Below are 17177 nucleotides of genomic sequence, written 5' to 3'. Positions count from 1 at the left end.
CTCTAGCTGATGGTAAATAAACAGTACTTGGGATTTTAATTATAATAATAAAACCATTATTTTTATATCTGCATTTGCTGGTCCAGTGTTCAATTACAATGGAACTATTTGAACACCAAGAAAAATATATGGAACAAAATGACCAACTATATTGCATAGTTTTAAAGTTTTAGAAATTAAGCATTTTCAAACCCATCAAATGGCATGGAACTGTCTTTTTTTAGTTAATAAATAATCTGTACGTGAGTAAAACAAGATCAGACAATAAGTGCTAGACATTGTATACTCCAGAATTTTGGATTTGATATATATACCACATGTAAATATGATAAATAAGATGATTTTGATAAGAGTGGACAGAAATATAGGTGTGGGTGCCTAAATAGGTAACTAGTTAAAAATTAAGTTTATAAACATGCGCATAATTGTTAAATATAAATTAAGTCTGAACATATATTTACATTTTTTTAGTTAAATATATAAATGAAAATAAACATTCTTTATAGTTATAGATCTACATGAAAACGGCTACAGGACATTACCCCCCCCCCCTGTCAATTACCCCACCCCCCCCCTCTCAAGTTAGAATCCTAACTCTAACTAGAATTCCATACCTATATACTACTTTAATTCAAACCTTAAGAAAAAGACCAAAACCTAAACATCCACCTTAGCCTAAAACTTTACACAAAGCCAAAACCAACGCTAGACACAATCTTAACCCTAACCCTAGCCTTAACCCTATCCCTGTCTGGGGGGGGGGGGGGTAATGTCCTACTGGGCGGGGGGTAATTGACAGGGGGGTAATTGACAGGTGGGTAATTACTCTGGGGGGTAATGTCGGGGGGGGGGGAATGTCCCAGGGGGTAATTGACAGGGAGGAAATGCCCTGTTACCCATGAAAACATGTACTAACATTTAATAAAAAGTGTCATGGAACGAGAAAATATTTTTAAAAATATTTTTATTAAAATGTATATACACTTCTCCAAAATTTGGGACATTAACATTTTAAGGATAACAATCAACAGACTAGCTCACACAGGCTTCACGAAAACTCCTTCGGAAACACAACCCTCTCTCTGACATCTAACTCGTACAACGTAGGTCCCACTTCCAGGATGCGAGCACTCCCTACACAAACATCGTCCTGGTAAAACACAGCAAACTGACCAGGCGTCAGCGCCCTCATGGGGAAATCCAAGGTCAGTGAACAGTGACCAGTCTGGTCTATTTTACCGGAGCATCCAACCAGCGGATGCTTGTGCTGGAAGCGGAACTTGGCGTCAAATTGGCCAGACTGGAGGAGTGAGGGAGGGGGTGAGTTGATCCAGTGGCAGGGTCCAAGCCTGAGGGTGTCAGTGAACAGGGCAGGATGGTCAGTGCCTAGGGCCTGCGATGTGAGAAATACAATGTACACAGAGGGTAGTCTTTTAGTGGATAAAAATTATTTTAAAGCGTAAAAAATTAATTTAAAATAAAAATGCAATTTACATCTCATTCAAAAAGTCATTTACCCCTTCCAACATGTATACTAAACGGCTACAGGACATTACCCCCCTGGAAATTACCCCCCCCCCCCCGTATTTACCCCCCGGGGCAATTACCCCCCAGGGGAATTACCCCCCCCCCCCCCTCTCAAGTTAGAATCCTAACTCTAATTGGAATTCTATACCTATGTACTACTTTAATCCAAACCTTAAGAAAAAGACCAAAACCTAAACATCCACCTTAGCCTAAAACTTCACACAAAACCAAAACCAACGCTAGACATTGGTTTAAACTTAACCCTAACTCTAGCTCCAGCTCTAACCCTAACTATAACTCTAGCCCTAACCCTAGCCCTAGTCCTAAACCTAGCCCTAACTCTAACCCTAACCCTAGTCCTAAACCTAGCCCTAACCCTAGCCCTAGCCCCAAAACCTAGCTCTAACCCTAACCCTAGCCCTAGTCCTAAACCTAGCCCTAACCCTAGCCCTAGCCCCAAAACCTAGCTCTAACCCTAACCCTAGCCCTAACCCTAACTCTATCCCTGTCCGGGGGAGGGGGGGGTAACGTCCTACTGGGCGGGGGGTAATTGACAGGGGGGTAATTACTCCGGGGGGTAATGTCCGGGGGGTAATTGACAGGGGGGAAATGCCCTGATCCAATACTAAACATGTCCAGGAATAAACTTCGCATTAAGTTTTCCGCATGGAATATGTATAGCCTACGTATTTGTTGCAGGTTTTTCCTAGACATATATGGTATGCATGTCGTAAGTGTAAACCAAGTGTAAGAATTTTGATTTGCAATATAAATAGTTAAAAATTGAATTACTAAATTCAATTATTAAAAAAAAAGTAGCAAATACAAATAAGGTACTATTTTAGTCTAATAAAATACTATTGTTATAAGAAACTTTAAATTAATTTTAAATATAAATACAATTTTTTCACAAGGTAGTCTTTTAGTCAGTGATGATTCAATTTCAATAGGATAATTCTTGCTTCAATTACACATTCTTAATTCAGATGTTGATTAAATTTAAATAATATTATAACTAGTGAATTCTTTTAATATGATTTTGATAGATAAATTTGTTTTAACATCTGATTCAAAATACAACTAACAGTTAATTTTAATCCAAGCACAAGTAACAACCATTAACATCAAAAAGCCTTGAAATGATATATCAAAAGTGGCCATACCCAGGTTAACAAATTAATCACTCCACCCTAATGTATTTAGGTATCTAGATAACTATAATTAATGACTGTCACAAAATAGAGAATCTAATCATACATCTAGTTAAGTAGGAGCATTAATTTCTTTAATTTATTTGAAACGTCTGCATAGTTTACTATGTGAATACTCAATAAAATCAGCCTAAAAATAGAACCATTTACTGATTACAACTTTGTTTGATTTCATTAAAATTTTCAGAGCAGAAGAGCTTACCACTATGACTTCATTGGTGTCGGCTTTGATTTCACAAGCAAAGAAAGCCTTTGGCAGACCTTGAATAAGGCATCTCTGGCCAATTGTCCAGTAATGATGACCTGAAAAATTAATCAACATTTCCATAGCTACATGACAAAAATGCCAATTAAATAAAAACAAATATATTATATTGCTCTAGATTGCCCTGTTTGTTTAAGATCAAGGACATGACCCACCACCCCACAGAGAATAAATATTATATCTTTACCTATAAACAGTAACATTAACTGTGTAGCCCTATCTGTAATGTGTTCCTAGATCTGAAAGACTGGGAGGGTGTTAATGACCCACTGTAGTTTTTTTTCTAAAGAAGGGGGAGGGGGTTGATTGATACAGGGGGGGGGGGGGGGTAATAATGGGGAAAGTCTAATACCCAAAAGGGGGGGGGGGGGTATTGTATAGGGCATCATCAATCTGTGGTAATGACAGGGGAGGACAATGCCCAAGGGGGTGGGCAGGGGTAAAGTCCTGCTCAAGTTTATAACATCCTTGAAAAATGATGAAAGCTAAAAGTTTTTTGAGGATTCAATTACCTTTGTGTTTGCCAACAATTTTCCCAGTCTCCACATCAACAAAGTTACCTTCCTTTGGCTCTATGTACTGTATGGTAAAACAAATCATTATCAACACAATCACTACCTTATTTTCAGCACTCAATCAAAATATCAGCACTTAGCTCTAGAGTCTATGCAGAGTAACAGACAACCAACAAATGATGAATGATAAAAGTAAAACTTACAAGAAAAATTAGGGTTTGTTTACAAAACAGATCTGAATTTCAAGTAAAAAAAAAATTGATTGCAAAACACAACAAAAATATTAACTATTAAAAATGTGCAATTTACTTACGTCTTCAATAAAATTGTGAAAATTTCTTGAGCCAATGAAGCAAATTCCCATACTCTATAAAAATAAACAAATTATGTTCATATATGATCAAAAGCAAGTCAATTATATTATTATAATGCTTTCTTTAATTATGAATACTACTTGTTTTTAAAAAATCAGCAACCCAGAAATATCATTTACATTTTGATCACACCTAATAACATATTTCTGCAAGGACCAATCTTAACTTTGGTCTATAATACTTCAGTACAGATAAGTTTATGTGCAGTTGTAAACCAAGATAAACTTGTGTGAAACAAGTCAAAACACGGAGAACAGTTTGTAACTTAGTTTTCATTCTAAACATCACTTATTTATTTGGTTACACTTTTTAAGCACTCTTGACTTAAACTACCTTTATTTTTTAAGCCAAATATCTTTTATACACAATCCTCTACTCATGTGATTTAAACTGACTTTCAACATCACATCAAATAATTTTAAAAAATGACTTCACTTATTTTATGGATACACTTTTTGTGCATTTTTGACTTAGCCGACAATTATTTTTTAAAGCCAAACTTCTTTTATTCTGAATCCTTTTTTCATGTGATTCAAACTGACTTTGAACATCAGATCAAATATATTTTTTAATTTGTTCACATATGGATACTTTTTATGCATTCTTGACTCAGCTATGGATTAAATTGACTTTGAATGAGCGATTATCATTCTTAAAAAATAGGAAATATTTCTACTAGCTGGCCAAATTTTATAATTTTGCTCACCTCCTTTTTCTTGGCAATTCTCTCCATCCCGGCTTCCACTGCTATCCTTTTCACTTCATGCTTTAGCAAATCTCCAACAGGAAATATTGTTTTCTGTAAGGCCTTTTGGCTGATTTGACTGAGGAAAAATGTTTGGTCCTTTTCAGTGTCTTTAGAGCAGAGTAAAGTGACACCTAAAGAAGAAAAAATAGAAATCTAAGACAACGGTTTTGTTTGTATAGTGCTAAATAAACATTACATGTTACTAAAGCTAAGAAATGTGAAACATATTTAAATAACAAGATAGAATAGTATTCTAACAGATGTATCTATATTTAATATCCTAAATACAATTTTATAATAGTAGTGCATATATTTAAAGAAAATCATCTATTATATAAAAGCTGGTTATTAAAACGTTTGTTTAAAATTAAATTATTAATATATTACCACTGTTTCCATGATAACATAACTACAAATGTATAATTTAAAACTGAAAAAAAAACTACACACTAACCAAAAAGTGCAGTGATGGTTTATTTACGATAAACACAACTACAAGCGCTAAAATTATTAAAGTGAATTTTTTTAAAACTGCGCACCATGTCTACATACCAATGTCTGGATCTATCTGTTGTAGGTTATAGCCAGCACTTGTCTTGGCATAGTGACCAGTGGCAATGGCATTGGTGCCAAATTTACTCTCAGCGTGGTTGATGAAGTGATTGAACTTGACATGGCGATTACATAATATGTCAGGGTTAGGTGTTACCCCCTCAGTGTAGTCCTTGATTAATTCACTGTGGTAAAACAATGCATCATTAGATTACATTTAAAGGATTACAAACTAATGGTTAATTTATCTCTATCAAGATGACAAAAGCTAAGACTTATTAGACAAAGTTGATTTTTTAATTTTGTTAACTAATTTTAGCACAAATTAACATTACACTGTAGGAATAAAACATTTTTCTTTAACGCATTTAATCTTATTTCCCAGAAAACATGATACAGAACATGGACACCAACTAGAATAGTCTCAAAATTATTTGAAAGGCAATTTAAATATTTAAAAAATCATGTGTTTCGTTATTAAAATAAACATGGCAAAAACAATTTGTTTTGTTTTTGTTGGCTTTTACTAAAAATTGAATGTATTTAATGATTTTATTTTAAAATTTTATCTCCAATGTTTTGAGTAAAAATTATTAGAAAGTGGAGTTTTAGCAGATCTATCACCAAGTTTATTTACAGCTACGTTACAATTTAGATTTGATGAAAATAAATAAAAATAAAAAAATAATATTATTTTAACGTTCTCTACATTTGCATCTATTTCATTAAATTTTTTACATTTTTTCAAGTGCTAGTGATTTTTATGAAGGCAAAATTGACAAAACAAGATTTTTATTCATGTCATAAATAAGGATGGAAGGATTCTTGTCAACTCGTTGACGTCCATTCCCAGACACTGTCTTAACATCAGCCAATGTCAATCTAGATCTCCATCTCCTCAACTAATTTTTTCCAAGTCAGTATAAGACATATTCAATATTTAGAACCACCTTAACAATTTATCCTCTATAATGTTTCTCAGGTAATTTTTGAGACATTTTAACATATATAAAAACCATGAAACTACCTGAACACTTCATGCCAATACTCTTTCACAAAGTTGACTTGGAAGAATGGGATATCCAGAGTTTTGCACACCCAGGCGGCGTCCTCTTCATCCACATCAGACGAACATTTGCCTTTTTCATCTCGGATATCCCAGTTTCTCATAAACAGTCCCACGACTTCAAAACCTGCAGTAAAAATGTAATTTATATGTCACTCACCTAACACAGGTAAAAGTAATGTGATTGTTAAACAGCTAATGCCAGTAAAAGTTATGTAATTGTTACAGACTACAGCAAATGCAAGAAAAAGTAAATTAATTTTTAACCTAAAAATTGTTTTTTATTATACATATTTAATTACACTTCTTAAAAACAGGAAAACTTCTAACTTGAGTTGTTAATACAAAGCATTAATAAGAGCCTTAGATTTGATTTTGGATGGTAGAGCTTACAACGGCTAAACTGGAAGGCCACTTGGGTCTAATAGATATATGACAAATTAGGGAAAGTAAAGGTGGCTGGGCAGTGCTGACCACACCATCCCTTCATATATTGAGATAATAATAAACAGGTGAACTCTATTACATCTGGCCTATGGATCATTAGTTCTGAAAGAGGAACATTACTTAATTTTTTTTTAATCAGAATTTCAATATGAATTTATTTTTCTTCATTGTTGTATCTCTCAACTACTAAATATTTTTCTGACTAAAACTTGTTCATTTATACTTCTTAAACTGGAAATTTCCTTTTAAAATTCAGTTATCCATGGATTCTATTTTGATTCAAATCCAGATAAAATGATAAGACCCTAAAAGTTAATGATCCAGCAACTGTTTAACATGAACAAATGATATAACAAAAGTTGTGAGAGGGTTATGAATTTGTAGATGCCTACCTCTTCTTTTGAGCAGCAGTGCAGCAACTGCACTGTCTACTCCCCCTGAAATGCCACACACAACACGCTTCAAGCTCATTCTATCATTTCATTCTGTGTTCAGCACGCTACAAGATCTTCTTGCTTGCGATCAAAACAAATTTTGCTGTAAGAAAAAAGTTATTGAATTATTTTTTAATTTTTAATGCAGACAAAATAAAGAACACATAAATGATGTTATAATAAAGTGTGTCATTATAATAGCTGACTATGGAATATAGGCTATCCAGAAAATTAAATGCTAGCTTCACCATTATCGTAACTAGTACAATAACTGATATTGGCATTATCTTTCTCCTTTTGTGGACAAGACAGTTGACACATGGGGACACAACAGAAAGCTCTTTCCACTTTTGCCAGTCTATGGTAATTTTTTGGAATGTCACTCAAGATAGTTCTACCTCCATACTCCTTAAGTTTTTTTCTGGGCAGGTGTTGGTAAATTGTGAGATGCAAAAAATGAAATAGCGAGGTGGTAATTTGCAAGAGGTGGGTGATATTTTTGTTTCACATCACCCAATACTAATACTATACAGGCGCTTGGGTGGTGGTAAAAGGCAAAGAATCTTTGCCAAAGATATATTAATTATTTATAATTATTATTAATTAAAGGGTAAAATCTTAGTTTAGCGTCGTAAATTCCAACGTAGCTAGTAATGTGCGATGAAGGTAACTAATGAATATTTCATTCATTTGGCCATATTTATGTCATATTTTACATAATATAACAGATAATTGAATAACAAATCACAATCCAAGACCAAACCAGTCATAAATATCCTGGAATAAACTTTAAACTACCCCGTTTGAGACAACAATGAGTAAATACAAGCAGCGGCCATGTTTTAAAAACAATAAATTGTCTATTCGCATGTCTTTTGTGTTGATTTTGTGGTTTAATATGACTGTTTTGTATTGTTTTAATATATGCCGGGGGTCGTCCATAAATGACGTCACACTCGTAGGGGGGAGGGGGGTCCGTAATGTTGTGACGTTGTGTGATGAGGGGGAGGGGTTCAGATGGTGCGACGTCACACTTTTGCATTTTAAAAAAGTAATGTTAGAAAACTGTTTTAATACATTATAATAACAATTAATCAATTGTTATTATAATGTATTAAAACAGTTTTGACAGAGTTCAGACAAGATTTTGGAAAAACATAGCTGTTTAAAAACAATTCAACTGCAATTTTGAGGGGGGGGGGGGTTGTAGGCTAAGGTGTGACGTCATTTTAGGGGGGGGTCTGGCTTTTTGTGACGGAGGGGAGGGGGGAGGTAAAGATCGTCAAAAAAAGCGTGACATCATTTATGGATGACCCCCTGTATAGTAATTTTTCTTTTTTTTAAAAATATAGTTGACATGAATGACTAATAAACCTTATCAGACTTAATAGTGTGCATCCAAGACCACAACAATTGTTGGGAGGTCGAACTTTTGAACACTTTATTTGCAAATCAATATTAGATCGCTCATAAATGACGTCGCTCTTAAGATAGTAATGACATCGTGCATTATTACAGAACAAACATATGAACATATTGTTTCAGATAGAAATTGTGATTTGTGGTGGGGAGAGGTTGAGTAGAACTCAGCGATATGATTTTGGAGACAGGTCAGGTTTTTTTTAAGTGAAAACAGGGGATGGTTGTGGGAGAAAAACCAGCTGTAGAAGTATGACGCGTCATTCATTGGTGATCCATTTTCTCAGTGGGGACGATAGAACTATTAAGAAGGGTCAAGAAATGTAAAAAGCATGCTGGGTTGCATTTCTTGAACCCCACCTTTTCATTCCCCCACTTAGCACATCGTCACCCGAGTTAACGCTCGCGCGTGATGTCATATACCGGTACCGCCGACCGTTAGGCTAATTTTATAGAAAAATACAAACAAGCACTGCCGTTTTGACGCTTATGCGACTTTTAATTTGATTACATAAGTTGGTGTTCATTAAACAGCCCCTAACACATCTATCACTCGTCCATTTAAACGTACGTGGTTATTTCTGCTGTCTTGAGACTTTCGGCCCTTTAAAAATGTATTAAGCTCTCACCGTATAGAACTAGACTACCCATATTAAGCTCCAAAAGAAGCTTGGTGAAAACAGGATGGCCGTCCGATTTTGAAGCTGCTCTGCACTTTATAAAAAGCACAATAAACGATGACACTTATATTAAAGTAAATTATAGTTCTGAATCTTGATACATTAAAAGTGATATTTGGAAATTAAGAGCCAGACAGTCAACATGATATTTCAATTTAAGTCCAAGAAAATAAATTTCCTCAAACGACGGAACATTACTAAATTTTCGCGCTGTTTAGCGAAATTGAATTTAAGTATCATCTTACAAAGCGCGATAGCCTACTGGTGCTCTAACGCGGTCCATGCTAATGGCCGTATTCCTAACGCCCCGCATTAGACGCGGCTTATTCGTCGGCAGGCATTTGGTAGCAAGCCTTTTTGACTAGGATAATGTGTTGAGGCCGTTTTGCAAAATGTCTTAAACTAGCAGGCTTGCAACATTTTTGATGAGCAAGGTATACGTATATTAATGCTTTTTTATCGTTATTTTGATTGAACGAAGCATTATAGAGGTTCTCTGTCAACCACCTAGGTATTTTCCCCGTTCACCTCCTTTCATGAGACCGACACGTCATAAATTGCGGAGCCGCTTGAGTTGACGTCACAAATCTTTACTCACTCCCGTAGCAAATCATATGTGACATCATTTATGGACAACCCCATATCACTCACTTGGGTACTTGATATTGACAATTTGACAACAAAGGATAACCAAAATGTGTCTGGCAGGTGGAGACTTGCGATGGACCACAATGACAACACGCACTTAAGGGGTGGACTGGTTCATTGTTTTAGATGATGTTTTACTAGGGAAGCTGGTGGATAATACACTTTGTCTCTCTGTATATATACATGATGACAAACATTTAATGTTGTCAAAATTATGGTTAGAGATCTTAGATAAGGCAGAGTGAAGCGTAATTTTTTACATTATGACTTGTTGTCAGTAGCGTAGCGAGGGGGGGGGGGGGGAGGGACATATGTCCTCGGGCGCCGACCTTAAGGGGCGCCAAAATGGGTTGGAAAAATAAATTGAAAGACTTAGGGGGGTGCAAATTGAAAGTTTGAGGGGGGTGCAAATCGAAAAGTTTGTCCCCAGGCGCCGGGAAGGGTCTCTACGCCTCTGCTTGTTGTGACATTGACAACAAAAATATGACGGAGGTTGGGGTTTAATTAAGGTAAAGAGAAGTAAAAAAATGTCATAAGTTACGATATAATCACTAATTGATGAAAAGAAAAACCTGAAATGAAAATAGTCATTCAAACAATAAGAAAAAACTCAAACTATAGTAATAGTAAGATCAAATAAACATTAGTTAAAAAAACGTGATTTAATACATAGATACAAGTTGCATTTCACAATGCTTCTAGAATTAATAAAGTTGTTTGTTAGGAAATTCAGTTTTTAAAGGGCAGAATTAAAAAAAAAATGCTTTGTAATACGGACTATACAACAAGACAATCATATTTAAATAGTAAATACATTTTCATACGAATAGAAATGAAAGGGAAGCTACTCTAAATAACATTTTCTCAAGATGGCTGCTGTTTTTAATAGCAGATTTACTATCTCGAACAGGGTTGATAAAAATTAATTTCAGGATATTTAAATTGATTTAATCATAAATGGTGATCTATTATTCAATTATCTATAATATTTTATAAAAATATACGAAAATATACTTATATTTAATGACATATTCATTAGTTCACTCTCTCCCACATTACTAGTTTTGGCCGAATTTACGACGCTAAACTAAGATTTTACCAATTAAAGATATCTGTGAAAATTTCTTGTGTGTGCAATGTCACGGCCGTCCACACTCTAATAATAATTATCTAAGTCTAAATTCTAAAAAAGTAGATCTAGATCTAGAAAATACTTATTACTTAGGCCTAACTAAAACTAAATAACAAAGTAGGCCTAAATACTAGATCTAGATTCTAGAAACTAGATCTAGAATCTAGATCTAAAAATCATTAAAAAATGTCAAGTGACGCAATACGCTAGCAGCTGAACTGCAGAGCAACCACTCGCCTCTGCTTTAAAAAAAATAATTCAGAGTTTAGAAACTAGAATTTAGATTAACCAGAAATTTTTTTTAGATTTTGATGGACTTGTGAGTGCCTCTGTACTTTGTACTCTGTAGATTCTAGACTCTAGTAGGTTTTATAACAGATTCGCATTGACTTTGTCAGCTGCAGAATTTTTAACTGCTGGAACTGTACGGCAACCAAAATGCTGTCTAGTTCTAGGTACCGTATTCAAAACAGACAACCGAAATGTAATTCAGCTATGTAAAAACACCTTTAAAACCACCTAGCCAAGTTTGACACCAGTAAAAGGTTATGCTCGATTAAACCATATGAATTAAAAATCAGATGCCTCCCCCCAGTTGGGTATGAGTTCCAATATCTAGCTCAGTGAAAAGTTTGTTAACAAATCATATGAATTTAAGATTAAACCAAAAGCTGGGGTTGGGAGGGGGGGGGGGGGGGGGGTTATGATAGGACGGCCGCTCAAGGTGCCAAGCATAAGTGGGGCGCCAAAAGGGGTAAAAGAAAAACTACTAATCTAATATCAAACTGCAGCGTTGAATTATATACAGTCAAAGTTAATACTCTACACACCTTTTTATCTACCTTCATTGCGTAACATTAAAATAAATACCGGTCATTGACGGTTAAAACCGATGACCAGCGTTTCCGAAGTGGGTGGAGGAGGGGGGGGGGCGGAGGCTTTTTTTTCAAATGTAAATTGGAAGGTGACTTGGTTAGTAGATGAATCGTTTCGAACTAAGAAAAGAAACCAATTATATTAACGTATAATGCATGTCTATAAATTCTCCATTCAGTGTTGTCAAAAATATTCTTATTTTCTTTGATGTCCCATAAGATTTGATTTAATTGGCTTGAGATGCCTGGAAGAAACTCTGAAAAGCATATGTCACCATAGGCCTATTAGCCTATATATTGAATACCTTGACTAAAATTTAAGAAGCGACCCACGCTTTTCTTTATAGTTATTTAATTAGTAGAGCATTATTTAATAAAGTAAAATCATTGTTTTGCTACTTTTTAGTGTATAAAGTTAATTATTAAAACGTTATTTTACAAATGTTTTCCTTTTTTTTTAACATTTACATTTTTATCAAACTTGCACATTTTTTTTTTGTTTATAACAATCTTAATGAATTTCCATTCACCACATCGCTTCTCGCCTAGACAAACGGAAGTCAAAACGTTTTTACCTCAATGTAGTTTAGGCTAGAGATTGACATTTTTGATGTAAGAAAATTGTATCTCATTCTCATGGATTACATCTATATGTATCTTCTTATGGCCGCCGCCCTTCCTGCTTGTATAACTGGTTGGTAGTATTTAACTTGATTGCTATCTATTCTTTGTGGGGCCTCAATCACAATCCATATTGTCTAGTTCAGAGGCGTAGCGAGGGGGGGGGCATATGTCCCCGGGCGCCGACCATAGGGGGGGGCGCCAAAACGGGTTGGAAAAACAAATTGAAAGTTTGAGGAGGGGGGTGCAAATGAAAAGTTCGAGGGGGGGGGGGGGTGCAAATCGAAAGTTTGAGGGGGGTGCAAATCGAAAGTTTGTCCCCGGGCGCCGGGAAGGTTCGCTACGCCTCTGGTCTAGTTCTCGGTTATGAATTTGTCCTCTCACAAAATATCCTTGCGGTTTTATGTTCTTCAGATAGACTTCGTCTTCAGATATGTCTTAGGCGCCCGCTCTTTCGGAAACAATACAACAGTTGTATGCCCGATTAAAAACCCCATTTCGTGATTACAAAAAATGTCTTAAATACTATATTGATATAGATCTAGATGTATATCGAGGTATAAACATAAACATCAACAAAAAATTGATCAGAATAGTAAAAAGGATACTGATATGTATATTACATAAAACGTTAAAGTTGGACACACAAAAACAACTGATTAAGATAGATATAAGATGGACATGACATGAAAAAAAGCGCACATAGACCTTAACTTAGATTAAACCAACAGTTAGACGTAGACCTACCAAGACCTAAACCTTAACCAAAACCGAGACACAAGCACATGGTATTGAAATAGGCACAGACACAGGCATTAACAAACATGGTCCTTGACCTTTGATCTTGGATTTGACTTTGACCGTCGTAGCCATGGACGTTGAAAGATCACAGATATGGACAATGACATAGACACGGATATATATATATATATATATATATATATATATATATATATATATATATATATATATATATATATATATATATATATATATATATATATATAGCCCATAATGTTACCAGCAGTTGGAAAGAACTGAATGCAATAAATGGAAACATTTACTCCTTTACTCCTGTATAAAATAAATAAACAACTAAGTAGTAACTTCACAGAATGCCTAGACGGTGTGTGCGGAGTCGACTGTGCCGACCTACAAAACGTCATGTGCCCAAACACATTCAAATGTGGTAATGTACAGTTCATGATATGATTTAAGAATCTTATTAGAAAGTAAAATAGAATACAATGTTTTAGTAAATACTATATGCTATAATTTCAATTTTACATTTAAATAATTGAAATTCGAGGAGGAATATTAGAAAACATTCCCATCTAAATTTCCTGGTTAGTAATTTAATTCAAATCTTCTTGTATATTGCTATCAATAATCGCGGCTCGTGTGTAATGGGAAGTCTCAAGCTGAACAAGGAATAGAGATTGATGCTGGGCTGTCTTCGACGTCTGTTGGAGATGTTTATGTAGGTCCAATTTTTACAGTAACTCATGTGTTTATATATATATATATATATATATATATATATATATATATATATATATATATATATATATATATATATATATATATATATACATATATATACACATATATATAAATATATATATAGATATAAAATCGTGTGATTGCAGCGTGCGACTGCGTTTCCGATCAAAACTGTACTGACAAATATAACGGTATTTTAGTACTAGAAATAATAGGCGTTTGTTCAAATGATTATATCTGGATAATCAATCTACAGATTTCTATGATATTTTCAGGCATTATTGGGAATCACACTGGCTTTTGATTAATGTAAAAAAAGAAAAAGTGAATTTTTTTTTATATAGACGGTTTATGACAGAGACCATCGATACATATATATATATATATATATATATATATATATATATATATATATATATATATATATATATATATATATATATATATATATATATACTGCCATACAAATTATCTATTTTTTTTATATTGTAGGATCACATGATCAAAAAGAAACCCGCTACAAAATGTGGTTGGTATCATTTTTTCGCAGATGTAAAACTGTTGCACGTCTTTAAAGCAAGTAAAAGACCAAAAGATGATGGTAAGAACTAGTTTTGTTGCAGTAATAGACAGAATTAATTATTAGCTTGAACAGTAGTAAGAGGAAACATGTATGTATTAAACTTACGCGCTTATGTTTATTTGCAGGAAAAAAAATCAGAAGTTATTGACTTTTATCAAAGCATCTTAGAATTGATCACTCTGATCCTGGGTTTAATCGTTTCAGCAGCGTAAGAAAACATATTTGTATTTAAAAATATCTCTGCTTAAAACACGTTTTATATTTAATCTTTTCACATATTTTTTTAAAAATAAAATTTCAGCATTGGTAACGCGGCGTAATAGGACTCAGTCAACTTTCGTATCAGTCAAGTTCTTCGATGCTTCCTCTTTGTTTAATATTATCGTTTTATTTTTTATTTTTTTAATTTTATTATATCTTTTTTGCTCTATGGTAAGAATTGATCAACATAGGACAGATTGTTCCCGGGAAGTTTAACCCCATAGTTATTACGTTCGGAGAAACAACAGTTTACATTTAGGGTTAAAACAAAAACTGTTCGAAAATTATTATTTTTAAATTTGTACATTAATTTTCTTAATTAATTGATATTTAATTTAATTATTTCCCCCCTTGCAGTTGTGTCAATATTTCGATTTGTTTGATAGTTAAGTTCACACTAACGGGTTATACCTTCTACAGATTTATGACATGCTTCAAAAATTGAAATTTTGTTTTAAAATTGAAATTAAAGGAGAAAAAAAAATAATTGAAAATCAATTTCGAATATTTTTCTTAAGTTAATTTAATGCCTACGAAATACTGTCAATGTTTTATTTTTTTATTCAAATTACTTTTTACAGTAAGAAATAAGACCGTTGTCAATGTTTAACTTACCGTTATTATTAGTATTTTTGTGTATCTTTGTATCTGTATGAGTGTGTTTGTATGATTTTTGTGTATGATTGTGTGGTATTTGTTTGTGTATTTCTGTGTGGTATTTGTTTGTGTGGTATTTATTTGTATGGTATTTGTTTGTACTATTTGCTTGTGTGGTAGTTGTGTGGTATTTTTTGTGTGGGTGTTTGTAGGGTATTTCATACACGGATCATATACAAAAATAAGAATGTCAGCGAAAGTATCATTAATGTGGAAGTTTTTTTTTTTTAAATATTTGCTAATCATTATCAAGAAAAAACAGCAAAGATTGAACGGACAAGTGACACTATCCAATTGCTAATCGAAGACAATCATACTCAGAGTTTCTCTTAGACATCTTTTTTATTTATTTCGTGAGTGCTGGTTTTTAGCGTAATTTCCTTACAGGAATTGCGATTATTAACTCGTCATTTCTGGATGGATGTGTGTCCGCAATGGATGTGTGTCCGCAGCAGCTTTAAATCGTATCTCCTCCTCAACGAAGCAATACCGAGGACTAGTTCCAAAAGCAAATATGTTAAGCAAGTTCCGAGGATAATTGTGGGCCAAACAAATTCCCGGAATTCCTTCCTGGATTTCCCGGAAAAGCCAAAAAAAAAACCTCGAAAAAATGCAGTTTTTGGCACATATTTCGGCAACCAGACCACTTAGCGACTTGAAACATTTACCAATCGATTCCTGCCATAATTTAGAACAATATTGCCGAAGAAAGTTTTCGAAAATATCCTTTCGTTCGGCCACAAAAAATTAATTAAGGAAATTGCGCTTAAATTGTCACTAGACTTTTTATTAACTTGTTTTTCCTTAGCCAGTTACAAGTAGGGTTTAAATTATATTGTATCCGTGAGAGTGGACCCGAGGGGTTGGGGCGGGGGGTATAAATATGGGGCAGGTTAATTGAAAACAGGGAGAAGGTATTTCAGCTTGTGATGAGAAAAGTGATCGAGGGTAATTATCACGGGGGAGGGGGGGGGGGTAAGACTGTGATTAGTGAAGAAAAGGACACAATATATAATATTATTTAACACACATTTTCACTCACATATAAAACAACGTAGTTCATTTATTGTTTTGTTTTATTTTTTCAAAGCTACTGTTTTCTTAAAACAATCTGTTTCGGAAACAAGACTTCACCCGAGAAAATAAGGGTCCAGGCACATGGGGATAGGATTGCAGACGTATTGTTCACAGTGGAGACTTGGGTCCGGGTCGGGTTCAAAGCATTCGCGGGGACCTCGGTAACAGGGGGGTATCATTGTGTGGCAGATCTGCCCCGGTGGGCACCCGTGGCATTCGTCGTTGGGGTCGCTGGGCGGGTATAGGGTGGTGACGGGGGGTCTTGTCGTCTCAGGGGTGGTGCTGGGAGGTTCTAGGGTCGTCGAAACATCACGTGATTGGCCAGCCAGTGTTACAACCTTCAGATACATAAATTAGGGAAATTACAATCTTGCCATGGTAAACATATGATTTAGGAACGTTAATAAATTTAACGTTCATAAACTCAGCCTCCTAGCAACTCACTCAACTAGCTTTCATTATACTCATTTGCAGTTAGCAGAGTTTCTTTCAAGCACATGTTAGGAAGCACGCTCCCCCCCCCCCAACGATATAAAATTGAATATTTATTTACAAAGTATATACTTCAACCAGTGTCCGCCC

At 34.6% G+C, this 17177-nt stretch overlaps 1 protein-coding gene across 2 annotated transcripts; it reads right to left on the bottom strand.

The window, feature by feature from the left end:
• Positions 1-994: 994 nt before the first annotated feature.
• LOC131932519 (mitochondrial tRNA-specific 2-thiouridylase 1-like) lies at positions 995-11419 on the bottom strand. Of its 2 annotated transcripts, none has more exons than XM_059289439.1 (9): positions 11308-11419; positions 7098-7242; positions 6220-6385; positions 5193-5377; positions 4599-4771; positions 3832-3885; positions 3516-3582; positions 2941-3041; positions 995-1393 (listed from the first exon to the last, which is right to left on the bottom strand). In XM_059289439.1, the coding sequence occupies exons 2-9, from the start codon at positions 7174-7176 to the stop codon at positions 1049-1051; spliced, it is 1170 nt and encodes a 389-aa protein (XP_059145422.1). In that variant the 5' UTR covers positions 7177-7242; positions 11308-11419; the 3' UTR covers positions 995-1048. The 2 variants fall into 2 exon arrangements, with proteins under 2 accessions (XP_059145422.1, XP_059145421.1); XM_059289438.1 differs by lacking the exon at positions 11308-11419 and adding an exon at positions 11108-11136.
• Positions 11420-17177: the final 5758 nt, after the last annotated feature.

The sequence above is a fragment of the Physella acuta genome, unplaced genomic scaffold (genome assembly GCF_028476545.2).
Source record: "Physella acuta isolate Inbredline_101_S28 unplaced genomic scaffold, ASM2847654v3 ptg002191l, whole genome shotgun sequence".
Lineage (NCBI taxonomy): Eukaryota > Metazoa > Mollusca > Gastropoda > Physidae > Physella > Physella acuta.
Note: the sequence above shows the minus strand (reverse complement) of the source record. Positions and strands in the feature narration are given on the sequence as shown.

Coding starts and splice junctions, on each gene's coding strand:
- LOC131932519 (XM_059289439.1), bottom strand. CDS start 7,176: ATGAGCTTGAAGCGTGTTGTGTGTGGCATTTCAGGGGGAGTAGACAGT. Junction 4,772..5,192: donor ACAGATAGATCCAGACATTG/GTATGTAGACAT, acceptor TTTCTTCTTTAG/GTGTCACTTTACTCTGCTCT. Junction 3,886..4,598: donor GAATTGCCAAGAAAAAGGAG/GTGAGCAAAATT, acceptor TTATTTTTATAG/AGTATGGGAATTTGCTTCAT.